Consider the following 12,509-nt stretch of genomic DNA (forward strand, 5'->3'; position numbering starts at 1 on the left):
TTCTCTTTGTCTCTCTCTTACTTTACCAATTTTATATTAAAACTCGTGTCAAACCCAAAGTGCATATTTTTTTGATACGGAGGGAGTCTTACTTTATGATGCAGTCATTATTCTTGTAATTAATACTTGTTGTGTGTCTTCATTCTTTGATTTTTTTATATTTTTTTTCCTCTTTTGGATTACATATACAACTATTTTTATTATAGGACTCAAAGTGTCACGACCGCACTTCCTAATGATAGAAAGTACGGTGGATCGCGACTAATGGGGGAATTAAGAAGCGGGGAAGAAAGGGGAATCAATCAAGAGGTACGATGTGTAGATCAAAAGATGAAACTTTATTACCAAATTATAGTCTGAAATAACGAAGCAACAAAGTTCGTAGGAAAAATAGTCCAACAGAATAAAGAAAACATAAGAGTTCTAAAACTTGACGTAGCGGAAGCATTTGAGAGTTGGCTACTACTATGTATGAAGACACAATAGCAACCGGAACATTTATTGAATACAGTCTTTGTCCAAATGTTCAACATCCTCCGTCCTCGTCAACGCTCAACCTGCACATAGGGAAAACACATGCAGGGGCTGAGTACTTGATGCACTCACTGAACTCATGCCCAAAATCTATTTTATCAATAGTTATGCCAAGCCCTCATTGAGTGAAACTCGGGTTTTACTTTAAAATGCCGATAACACTAAAACCATTTCCATAAAAAGTTGCCTGCAGGCAAATATCATCGTCATCCTCCATCATGTACCATATCTGAACCATCATGTGAAACGAGAATGTGGCCACAAACTCGATCACTGGACCGGCCGACCCAAAGGACGGCTCACGATCCCCATCAGTGCACTAGCCTAAGTAGGGACTCACTCCCTAGTCAGACCCGAATTCGTTAACCATCAAAGTCTAGTAGGACATTATCCTAGTAGACAATCAGATAGGCAATTCAAAACAAAATACGGCATGACATAACATTTAAACCACCCTTATCTCACCATATACATACACATCAATCTCAAGAAAGAAAACATTTAGAATGCATGCACTCTAATTAAAGTCTTTTATCTCGTTTCTCGGTTTTCGTACATTCTCGATTATTCGGCGGCCGCCCAAGGCGTCGCGTGCGACGCCGGTCGGCCGCTTACGCCAATACTTCCTCCGTTGGCTCCTCGTATTTTCTCCACGATATCGAATTACAAAACCTCAAAATTATTCACGCTCATAAGTAAATTATCGCAACCATTTATCTTCGAAAATATATATATACTTTTCTTATTTTGGACTTAGCAAAAATTTATTCGCGTCCGCAAAAGTAATAAAAATCATCAGCCTATGACTTTATTAAGAGCAGCCCAACACAAATTATTTAGTTTGACCCAAGATCTTAGCTCTCTCTCCATTTATCTCTTAAAAGGCCCAATTTCCAAATTAAAACATTCTGGCCCAAAACTAATCCAGTTACTTGAATCAATTTGTAAGCTTTGTGTAGTCCAGCTTCTAACTTAGAGCATCAGCAGTGGGGCGCCCTAAGGCGCACCCTAAGGCGCGCCCTATGACGCGCCACGTCATCAGTTTTATCCTCCTACCTCCCCACCTGCAGTGGGGCGCCCTAAGGCGCGCCCTATGGCGCGCCACATCATCATTTTTTTTAATATTTAAAAACACATACGAATTTAAAAAAATTAATACATTACATAAAAATTTAAAAAAAACTTCATTTCATTTATAAAAATTAATACATTACAATGCGAATTTCAAAAAATTAATATATTACAATGCGAATTTACTTTGAATAAAATTTTATTACAATACGAATTATACGTATATAATATTTCAAATATGATAAATAAATTGAATTAAACAAGTCCGGATTATTTATAATGCATATGAATTTTGATAATGACGGCTTTTAATATATAATAGAATTTAATTAAATTAAACAAATTTATTAAGATGATTAATTTCAAAATATAATAGAAAATTATTTATTTTTCAAGATATCTCAACTAATGCTTGTAGCCCAATGGTAAGGATTATTGCCTTCCAAGCAGTAGACCCGGGTTCGAATCCCAGCAAATGCATATTTTTAAGTAAAATGTGTGTCATCGTCCGCGCCCATCGTCCGCCGCCTCCCCAATGGCGCGGACGATGGGCATTGTCTGCGCTATACTCTGCGGCCTTAGTATAGGGCGCGACGATCGTCCGCGGCCTATCGTCCGCATCTGCAATGGGGAGGACGATGCTGGGCGCGGACGATGCGCGCCATCGGGCGTGCCATCGTCAGCCCCATTGCGGTTTCGATTTTACCACGGTTCCGGCATCTCCGGTGAGAGACACTAGCCGTGCTCACCCCCGCGCCATCATCCGTTCGTCCCTCCGTCGCACGCTGTCGAAGGTCTGCTACAGGCCTCGTCCAGCCACTGCCTCCGTCAGCCACCGTTGTTGTTTCGTCAAGAATCGCGCAGCGCCATCGCCGTCGTCGCTGCAAGAGCGAATGTCCGAGTTCGCCGTCGTTTAATGCTCCACCAGCGCTGCCCGGACTGAACACCACGAGATCGTCGCTGCTGTTCTCGGGCAGCCACCCCCGATTCATCCCGGAAGTAACCCGAACAACCCCGCACAAGCCCGAAACAGCCCCGTTTACATTCGAAAGATAAGTTCTCATTCAATTATGTTTCTTTTCGTTTTTAGCTTCGATTACACTGTGATGGGCGTTCGATTGTTGGAGTTTGATTGTTGATGGAAATTATGAGTGGGAGTGATGTATGATGATATGTTAAGAATTCATGCTTTGGAAATGGGTAGAGATTATACCTCAGTGACTTGAACTTGGTTGTGGAAGAAAAAATGGCAGCAACTTCTTTTACCTCTCCTTCTCTCGGCTCCCTCTCTCGGCTATCTCTCTCTCTCTCTTCTTGTTGCAAGGTGTGTGTTGTGAGGAGAGAAGTGAAGGGATTGATATGTTTAAATGGTGTGCCCTTTGGTTGTAGAATTGAATGAGGAAGGTGGAAGAGTTGAAAGATGGAGGGTCTCCATGGTGAGGGAACCGACGCAAGGAAGAAGAAGAAAGAAGGAAGAAGATTTTGGGCTTGCCCCAACAATTTCTATGAGTGAATTGGCCCAACACATTATTTGTTGAAATTCATAGGCCCAAAATGATTTATTTTGTTGTAAATAAATCAAGCTCAACTTATTTATTTTTGTCGTTTCCTTTCGTTTAGACAAATTATTATTTGTCTCATAGAAATTTTGGTGTTGTTCCAAGTACTATAAAATCCATCTCAACCATCTCATTCAATCATGCCAAGTATAGCAACATCAACATCATTACTTCAGCGAGACTTCCAAACATGTCTTCTAGAAAACTTCATTATTTAAATAAAACACGTCATTACTTCACGACATATTTTAATTAGTACTTAAAAAGTAGGGGCGTTACACAAAGTTAATAAAATTTCTTAAAATTTATTTAATCAAATAACTATTAATTATGATTTATTCTGTATTTGATTTTTTATGCAATTGAATTTTTAAAGTAATTAATTTAGTAGTGAAACATAATATTTATTTCGTCCACCATTAATTGTCATGAGTTGATTTGACTCGGGTTTTAAGAAATGTAGAGAAAATAAGTAGAAAAATGATATGGAATGTGGATAATAATTTTATATAGTATTAATTTTATAATAAAATATGAGTGAAATGAGTTGACATAATGTAAAATTTATTACTAAAAGTAGTAACAAGTAAGTAAGACAAATATTAACGAATGGACCGAAAAAAAACTAATGACAGATAATAACGGACAGAGAAAGTATGATACTATAATGGTAATGAGAGTTGTAAATTTTCCTTGTCCAGGTCACTAAACCCTTCGGGGGTGTTCGATTTGCAAGATTTTATCCCAAGATTAAATTTGAAGTTTGTGTAGTTCATGAGATTCAATCCCACAATTCAATCATAAATGGATAATCATGAGATAATCATGAGATGGTTTTTATAGATGGTTTGTGTGGGTATTTATAGGATGAGTGAATCTCATGATTATCTCATAATTGCCTCTTTAAGATTTCTAAGTATAAAAACCATCTATGTGAAAAGATTTGCCTCTTTAGTTATTTCTCAGGGCATCCACCGCAACGCAAGAGATGCGTTGCGGATGCCCTTTGTCCAAAAGATAGATATTAGTAAATGGATAATCATGAGATAATTAGTCATAGCTAACCCCTATAAATGTTGGAAGTAAGATTATCTAACCGTTCTTTTAGTATTTGAAATTTATTGGTCAATCCACCTCAGTTTGTGTTATAGGTTTAAATTCTTTAAAACTGTCAATTCTTCTTCTTTGTGCTAACTTTTGTTTTAAATTTCGGCTTAATTGTTACAGAATTCACATTGACTCATGTTGATGAGTACATCGATGAGCTTTTGACAAAAGATTACTCATGTGATATCGCACTACCTCGAATGAAAAAAAAGGTATCCGAAATGCAATGTTGGCAAGGTTCTTATTGTGTTTGTGTTCATTTCAATTTTCCATAATGCTTAATTTGAATCTCCCGCAGTCAATTTTATCTCGCTAACCTGTTTCCATTAAATTTGTAGAACTACTGAAGATATCTTAATCTTTGGCCTAAACCTGTTTGTTGTTATGAATGGTGAGTGTGGTTCTCTATAGGTGGAACAGTGAACTTGAGAATGCAGAACAAGTTCATATTATCTAATGATCACTGAGATAATAAAGTTTAATGAACATTTTACAGTGTCTGATTGACCATTATATGAACTGGTAGAAATTGTTATTGTATTAACTATTAAGTGAACATGCCTCTGTAGATTTGTAAATCATAGTGACCCATTTCTTGAGCATATCCAATTTCTAACTTCTGATTCAGCAAAAAATTTTACTCCATGTTTGATAGCCCATTCATTGGTTGTTTCTTTTGTTTGATGTATGTGCAATATTTATTGGTCGTTCTGAATATCAGCTTAACTTTGTGCTTGCAGATGGACTCTTGAAGGAATTGGTTCTCTTGAGCCTCGAAGAAGTGCTCTTGAAGATGATTTTGAAGAGGAAGAGGATGACCAACTTGTAGATGGATTAGATTCTACTGTCATTGACAAGGTCAATATTCTATTTTCATGGGAGTTCTAAGCAAGTTGGATGCTGTTGTTTAAATCATGAATGTACTTAATCGTACGTATCATAATATGGTGATTGCCTGAGCAACACGGCATTTCAAGCCTTTGTGGCTTATAACAGCATCCTAGACTAAAAAGGGACAATTCAACGAATAGACAAAAGATCATTTTATATGGCTCGTGATAAAGAATGTATTACTTATAGGCTCACCAAAAAACCCTCTGCAGAATGCTTTTATCAGACCACAGATAGCACATCCCAAAAGCTGCCAATTTCAAACCTACGTGTGGCTCACAGCACAATCCCCATGTCACTTATCAGCTTCAGCAATTATCCTATCTTTTCTGAATGCTCATCCTGCAAATTTGTGCATATGATCCAAGGTCACTCAGAGTTATCACACATGAGACAGTGTGGAGGATGAAAATTGAAGCAGTTTAGTCAAGACAATTCATAACATTTGTTTATCATTAATCAATCATCATTCATAATTCCTCTTGAAAAACTGCATCAAATTCAGAAAGTAAAAAGAAATATACATACCAGCTTTTGCTTGATATCACAGATTGTCTGTTCCCGTTGCCTGGCGAAGAACTTCAATGACTATTGGAGAGGAAGAAGGAAAAGCTAAAGTATAAGCACACTCATTAGCAAAACAAGCAAAAAATGGTGTCACGTGTTTATGACCTTCTTCTTTAAAAATAAACTAAAGTTTATTGAACTAAGAAAAAAACTACAAAAAAAGACAAGTTCATCTATATGTTTATGAGCTTAGAGATACTTACTCCATGTCTTTGGATTTCCAGTGACCTGGATAATGCCTCCTTTTTGTTCAGCAAATTTACTGCAGCTGACTTAGGTCGATTATAGTTTTTACCACGATAAACTATAATCGCATGCCCTTCTTTCAGCTTAACTACAGCAACCAAGATCCCACCACTTTCTGCCTCAACAAATTTTGCTGTATGCATGACCTGCAAAAAAGATTTCTGCATCGTAATCACTTTCACAATTTCTCTGTGCTTCCAGTGTTGATGCATTCCTTCTATGACACCATCATAAACTCCACACCTTCCTGTAGCCATAACATGTCATATAGAAGTTCATATGAGTGAGAAATCAATACGAAAGTTTCATACTCATTACCTAAAAGTAAAAATGCATGTGTTCGGCTGTAACTAATAGTATTAAAATAATCTATTCCAGATTTGATAAAGCTCTTACTAACAAGCAAAGCTAGGGTGGCTATAGGTATAAACAGAGTCCTGGATCCCGACACATTGAAAGTGAATATTGAGAGTTTTTGGGGACACACAGGTTTTGAGAATATGATTAAATTACTTACGGTAACTTATGAGAACAATAAAACTTGAGTCATGCACCGTATCAGGTGTGTATTAACTGGAATTCACACCATTGTCAGCATAAGAAAATAATACTCCCTCCGTTTCCTATAAATAAAAACTCTTTCTTTTTTGGCTCGTTTCCTAAAAATAGAAACTCTTTCTATCCCTCTCTTACTTTACCAATTTTGCATTAAAACCCATGCCGTTTCAAAAGTTCCAATTTTTAGGAAAAGGAGGGAGTATAATAAGTAAAGAAAAATTGTAAGATGAGATTTTCTTCTTACCAAGCACTAAGCTACTACTGATCCTTAACCCCATCTCACGCAAGCACACTCTTTCCTCTTTGGATATAATCTCCAGATCCGGTTCTTCATCAGGTAGTCTTGATTCATTTCTCAGTTTGTTTAATACCTTTGCGGATTTCTCAATCTTCTTCTTAAGCTGTAAAGTAAACAAATGTGTATTTCCACGTTACTTGCTATAATAGTAAAAAAACACAACGCAATATGAAACACTAAATCTTACAAGGAAGAGCTTTTGTTCTTGATCTTTTAGTTCTTTCTCTAATCTTTCCCTTTCAGCTTCCAGCTTAACATCAACTTCTGTGTTCGCTTTCTTCAGGCTCCCAATTTCTGACTGCATTCTATGAAACTCAGATAAAGTTCCCATGACGTCCGAGCTAACTAAATGTTTGCTAGTAATGGAGAAGCTTTCACTAGCTCTTAGTCTGGCAGCTTCTTCATGAAGTTGGCATTGTGTGAGCTCTGTTTCTCGTTCAGCCACTACTTTTGCAACTTCAGAGGGAACAAAATCCTTGCCTCTATAGAGAATTATCAAGAACTTATTACGCAGTAAAAGAACTCCTCCAGTAAGTTTCTGCAACAGGAACAATGTGATAGATGAGAATATTTCATTTGTAATGAAAGTCTTACGTGAATCATAGCTTGTTTCTACTGTTGTTCTATGACCTTATTGACAAGGGATGCAAACATAAATTCTGCGGCTGGTTACCTTTGATATCATATTAGCACATCAATTATATATCTAATAAAGATCCTACATATTAGCCCTCACTATGACAATTTAATTCTACTTCCATAGACGGAGAAGTTCGTAGACATTTCTAGATTCTCCAAATCCATGATGTTTGTAGCAAGTCAGTTTTATGGATATACAAAAATCATTCTCTTAATTGATACTTTAGACCAACTAACCTAATTACCAAACACTGACTTCTATCTATGCACTTCTTAACCTAAGAGAATCTAAAAAATAGGTTGTTTCAGACTTTCAGCTTGATTCAACATTTGTATCCAAACATATACCCATCCCTAGCTAAGACTTTCGTTCATCAACAGATATACTAGAACATAGCCAATGCTGTAATATCGCAACATATTAAATTGACTCTCAACAGACATACAAAATCATACGGTATCATATTTCAACCAGACTTGCCTTGAGCTCATTAGCCATTTGTTCATTGTCAGTGTTTGGGACTCCCCACTTTAAAGCGATCTTTGCTATATGGCTTTTTTCCCACAATTTTAGGATTGCTGCAGCTAGTCCTTGGAGATTCCTGTTTCTTCCTTCAGAATACTCAAAAACAAAATTCTATCAGAACTATTGGTATTGCAATTTTACAGGGAGAAATATATGCAAAATATACATGCTAGTGCCTGTTGGACTGAAATGTAAACCAGATGGATCAAGCTGCATAGTAATCCGAAACTCCAACCTAAAATTGATTTGAGTTCAGAACAACAATATTACTACCTCCGTACACAAAAAATAGACTACTTTTGAGGTGTCCACCAAAATTAGACCAAATCTATATATTTTTAAACAAATATTAACCTTAAACATCATTCTAAACGTGGACCCACAATCCACTAACACTACTTTCACCACTTTTTCCCTCCCTCTCTCTTACTTTACCAATTGTGCATTAAAATTCGTGTCAATTTTAACTTGTCTATTTTTTTTGGACAGGGGTAGTATAAAACAAGAGAAGAAAGTAATAACCTAGAACAAAATGAGTTGGTTGAAGGCGAGCAAGCTTCCTCAAGTATGTAAGCTCAGCATCTACAAGCTTTGCGCTAGTAAAAGGTGGACACAGCCTGAAAGGTGTCATATATCCTGGAACGACAGCTGGAAGCATGTCTCCATCAACCGGTAAAGGCTTTTGCATCCACCAATCAACAAAGCGAGGGCCTAACTCATCCAGTAACCTATCAGCTTCTCTTTCATATAGTGATGCCATATGAAAATTTTCCCATTTACCATCCCTCCCATGAATCAACTCATCCGGGTTACTTCCACCAGAAGTTACTTGAGCAACAATTATGGTATTTTGGTAATCAATATTTGAGGAAGAATTTCCTTGATCGCCAGTAGAGTTGTAATTCACATTTCCAAGATTTCGCAAACAAGACCCATAATTGCACCCTCTATAAACAGCAAGAAAGTCTTTCCTCCCCCAAACAACAAGCCCTCCAGTCTTTAACTGTTCAGAAATATAGTACTGTATCATTGATGAAGCCAGCACAGCATTTTAACCATACATGATACGACAAGAAAAAACAAAAATGGAAATGCAGATCTTAAGAGTTACTCATAGTCCATATGTCAAAAAGGTAAAATGATGTCTAGCATATGACAGACTCCACTGAAAGAAAAGACAATATGAGTCAAAATCGTAACACCAGACATGAATTGATGCTTATGTTGCACAAAATATCTTCTTTTTTATGCATTCTATAATCATGAATTTAGTCCTCCACAGCAGCATAAAATATATTCTACTATGATCTAATACTGAGTCCTGATACTAAATGTTTCGGGGTGCCAATATCAAAACGAAAGAAAACATCATCCTTAAAGTTAAACTAGCCCACTACATACTTAAAATTGCGCTAATATTGAAACGTAAATAAGCAGCCGAACCTCAACGATCTCTCGAGCTCTATCCATATTTCGGTACAATGGAACATCAAATTTAAGCAATGCGAGCTCATTATCTCTCCAAATCAAATGAACTTGATCAACAACAGCTTGAGTAACCCCAGCTTTCATAACCTTCACCCATTTCCTAACCAATGCAGCTTCATGTCTCAGCCGTTCCAGCAACATTGCATCAAGGCTCAGTTCTGCAGCTGTGACTACCTTCTCCTTCTTCGCCCTCCTAATCACCATTTTCTCCTCCATCTCCCATGGCAATTTCTTTGATGCAGCCATGCCTTTCTCCTCAGCTTCAGCAACACCTAAATTATCCCCAATTCCCCACAGGACTCCAGGAGCAAAATTGAAGTTACGATTGTTAGGGTTTATGCCAGCCGCTCCTAAATCCTGAAGTTTCTGAAAGCTTTTAAAAATTTTCTTCATCGCTAACCTGCCCCTTCCACCCCCGACCTTTCCGGTTAAATCCTGATCCGGATGTTCCCCAACTCGATCAAACTCTAGAGCCTTTTTAGGTCGCCGCTTCAGCGATTCCATTTCGTCGAAAAGAGCTTCTTCAGTCATCCATGGCGCAGTGGGAGCTTTACTCGTTGAACGAGAATTGGGGATGGATTCTGATGAATTGGCATAGGAATCTTCACTTGCACTTGCACAATCCATTCTCCGTTTTCCATTGCTATAACTGGGAGAGCTAGAATAAGTGATGAAACTATGTTTAAAAGAAGTGGAAGAGGTAAACTTGGTTGAATGCCAAGCGAAAGAAGCGACGACGTTTGAGGAAACGAACAGAAATGGAGTAGCAGACATGGTAATGATGATTTACTGGTGTTGCAAAATTAAAAGGAAAAGGAGAGGGATTCAATTGCGATTGTGTGAATTTTCTGTCGTCGGTGTATTGAAGCCGTTTTGTGGTGGAGGAGGGGAGTGGGATGCTGTGCTACTAAACGGCGACGTATTGAGACAATTATTGCATTCCTTTTCCTTTTTGAATTAAGCTTACAAATAGTATTACTTCATATCAAGGTGCACACCATGTTCGTATTTTTTTATTGTTAATTTTTAGTTACTAAACTTTTATCATTTTATATAAATTAATGTAATATTAATAGATTATAATTTGAATCATAATTAGAGCTTATTGATTAAGGGATTTATTAATTTCAATTCTAATTTTGTTTTTTTGACTAAAAAATAAACTTAAAAACCCATTTTATATTTAAATTTAGAGATAATTGTATTAAATTTTTCGTTGAATTTTAGCTCATTCCACAATTTTGAAACTCAATTATAACATTTTAATTTTCTCAATTGTCCTACGTGGGTTAAGTAAAACTAATATTCTCTTCGTCTGTCATTACTTGTCACTAGATTCCTTTTCGATCTGTTAGCCAATGCTTGTCACGTCTACTACTTTTGGTAAGGTACCCCACACTCCAGTAACTCATTCTCCTCACACTACATAAAAATTATCATCTAGGGACACAAAAATTGAGACGCAATTACTAGTATTTGAATTTTTTTAAAAATAACTACTCCTTCCGTTTTTTAAAAAATAGCAACCCTTTCCATTTTTGGTCGTTCCTTAAAAATAGAAACTTTAGAATCTTCCTATTTTAGGACATGGACCTCACAATCCACTAACTCTACTTTCACTACTTTTTCTCTTCCTCTATTTTATTTTACTCATTTTTCTTTTCATCTCTCTTACTTTACCAATTCTTCTCACTTATTTTACCAATTGTGCATTAAAATTTGTGTCGCTTCAAATGTTTCTATTTTTTTAATACGGAGGGAGTATAATTTAGGATGCAAAAAAGACCTAAGTTGAAGGAAAATTATCTTAATCTTTTAAGTGAAGTACATTTTTAAGACGCTTCTATTTGTGTTGCCTAATTTTAGTTGAGACACTAACAATAAATACATTTTATAAAGCATTGGTAGCATTAGACATATAAATTACCGATCCTTAATAGTATTAAAAATTATCCTTATCCTTTCATTTTGATATAGTGTCACATTTTATTATGATTATGCATTCTACTAACTTTTTCAATCCACTTTCTATTATATTTCTTAAAATTCATGTCGGATCAAAATGTAACATTTAATGCCAGACGGAGGGAGTATGACAAAATCAAAATATGATGCGGCAACACAATCGCGTCAATTTTAGGCATTGTAAGATAATTAAGAAAATTTAAAAGTTATACATTTTTTTTCAATATTAAAAATTATGGGATCAACAAGAAGTCAACAAAAAATTATGATTTAAATGACAATTATTCCTTAAATTAACTCTCAATTGTAATATAGTATCCTTCCATCTCATGCTACCCAGACTTTTTATTTTCACAACGTAAATTTAAACATGAGTAAATAGTGTAATTAAATCAGAATTTTAATTTTAAGTATAATAAACCAACATTTAATGAGGAAACACTTAATTAACTCTAATATCTTAATTAAATGTACCATAATATTTACTTAAAATAGAAATTGTGTAAATAGTTTGGGACAATCTGAAAATGATGCAAATATCATAGTACGAAGGGAGTATTAATATTACACTAAAATAATTTTAAAATAATGTTAATTAAAATAAATTATAACTACAATTGATACTCTCTGCTCTTAGGCAAGAGCACAATACCCACATCCGTGCTCTTCCGCAATGACATGCTCAAGTGTCCCACCATTCTATTATTCAATTTAAATAAAAACATTTACACAATATTAAAATGCATTAAAAATAACCAAAATTATATTACAAATTACAAAAAAATTGAAAATTACATAATTAAAATCCTAAAAATTAAAATTTTCTTCATTAAAGTCTTTAAAATTAAAAATTACATAATTTAAATCCTAAAATTAAAAATTACATAATTAAATTCATAAAATTAAAAAACCCACTATTCGTGGCCGAATTTCGCCCAAATGGATGATGAATGTGTGTATTTATAGATGATTTTGGGACTAAATTTTTTTAAAAAAATTAAAAAAAAAATCAAAAAAATGGTAATAAAATTTGTATATTTTTGGGAATCCAATTTTTTTT

General features: G+C 35.5%; 1 protein-coding gene across 2 annotated transcripts; it reads right to left on the minus strand.

Moving 5' to 3' along the window:
- Positions 1-5,091: 5,091 nt before the first annotated feature.
- Positions 5,092-10,400, minus strand: LOC121795276 (chloroplastic group IIA intron splicing facilitator CRS1, chloroplastic). 2 transcript variants are annotated; one of them, XR_006049445.1, is made up of 8 exons: positions 9,440-10,400; positions 8,519-8,999; positions 7,952-8,082; positions 7,019-7,369; positions 6,778-6,934; positions 5,933-6,222; positions 5,691-5,774; positions 5,092-5,504 (listed from the first exon to the last, which is right to left on the minus strand). XR_006049445.1 is itself a non-coding variant. In XM_042193780.1 (8 exons), the coding sequence occupies exons 1-8, from the start codon at positions 10,256-10,258 to the stop codon at positions 5,478-5,480; spliced, it is 2,316 nt and encodes a 771-aa protein (XP_042049714.1). In that variant the 5' UTR covers positions 10,259-10,399; the 3' UTR covers positions 5,092-5,477. The 2 variants fall into 2 exon arrangements, 1 of the variants encoding a protein (XP_042049714.1); XM_042193780.1 differs by having other exon boundaries at positions 5,691-5,750; positions 9,440-10,399.
- Between the last annotated feature and the right edge of the window lie 2,109 nt (positions 10,401-12,509).

The sequence above is a fragment of the Salvia splendens genome, chromosome 3 (assembly GCF_004379255.2).
Source record: "Salvia splendens isolate huo1 chromosome 3, SspV2, whole genome shotgun sequence".
Classification (NCBI taxonomy): Eukaryota; Viridiplantae; Streptophyta; class Magnoliopsida; order Lamiales; family Lamiaceae; genus Salvia; species Salvia splendens.

Excerpts from the sequence above, each read along its gene's own strand:
- LOC121795276 (XM_042193780.1), bottom strand. The coding sequence starts at position 10,258 with ATGTCTGCTACTCCATTTCTGTTCGTTTCCTCAAACGTCGTCGCTTCT. Across the intron at positions 6,935-7,018 it reads AAGAACAAAAGCTCTTCCTT|CTTAAGAAGAAGATTGAGAA; the intron begins GTAAGATTTAGT and ends TTTACTTTACAG. Across the intron at positions 5,505-5,690 it reads GTGATATCAAGCAAAAGCTG|GATGAGCATTCAGAAAAGAT; the intron begins GTATGTATATTT and ends ACAAATTTGCAG.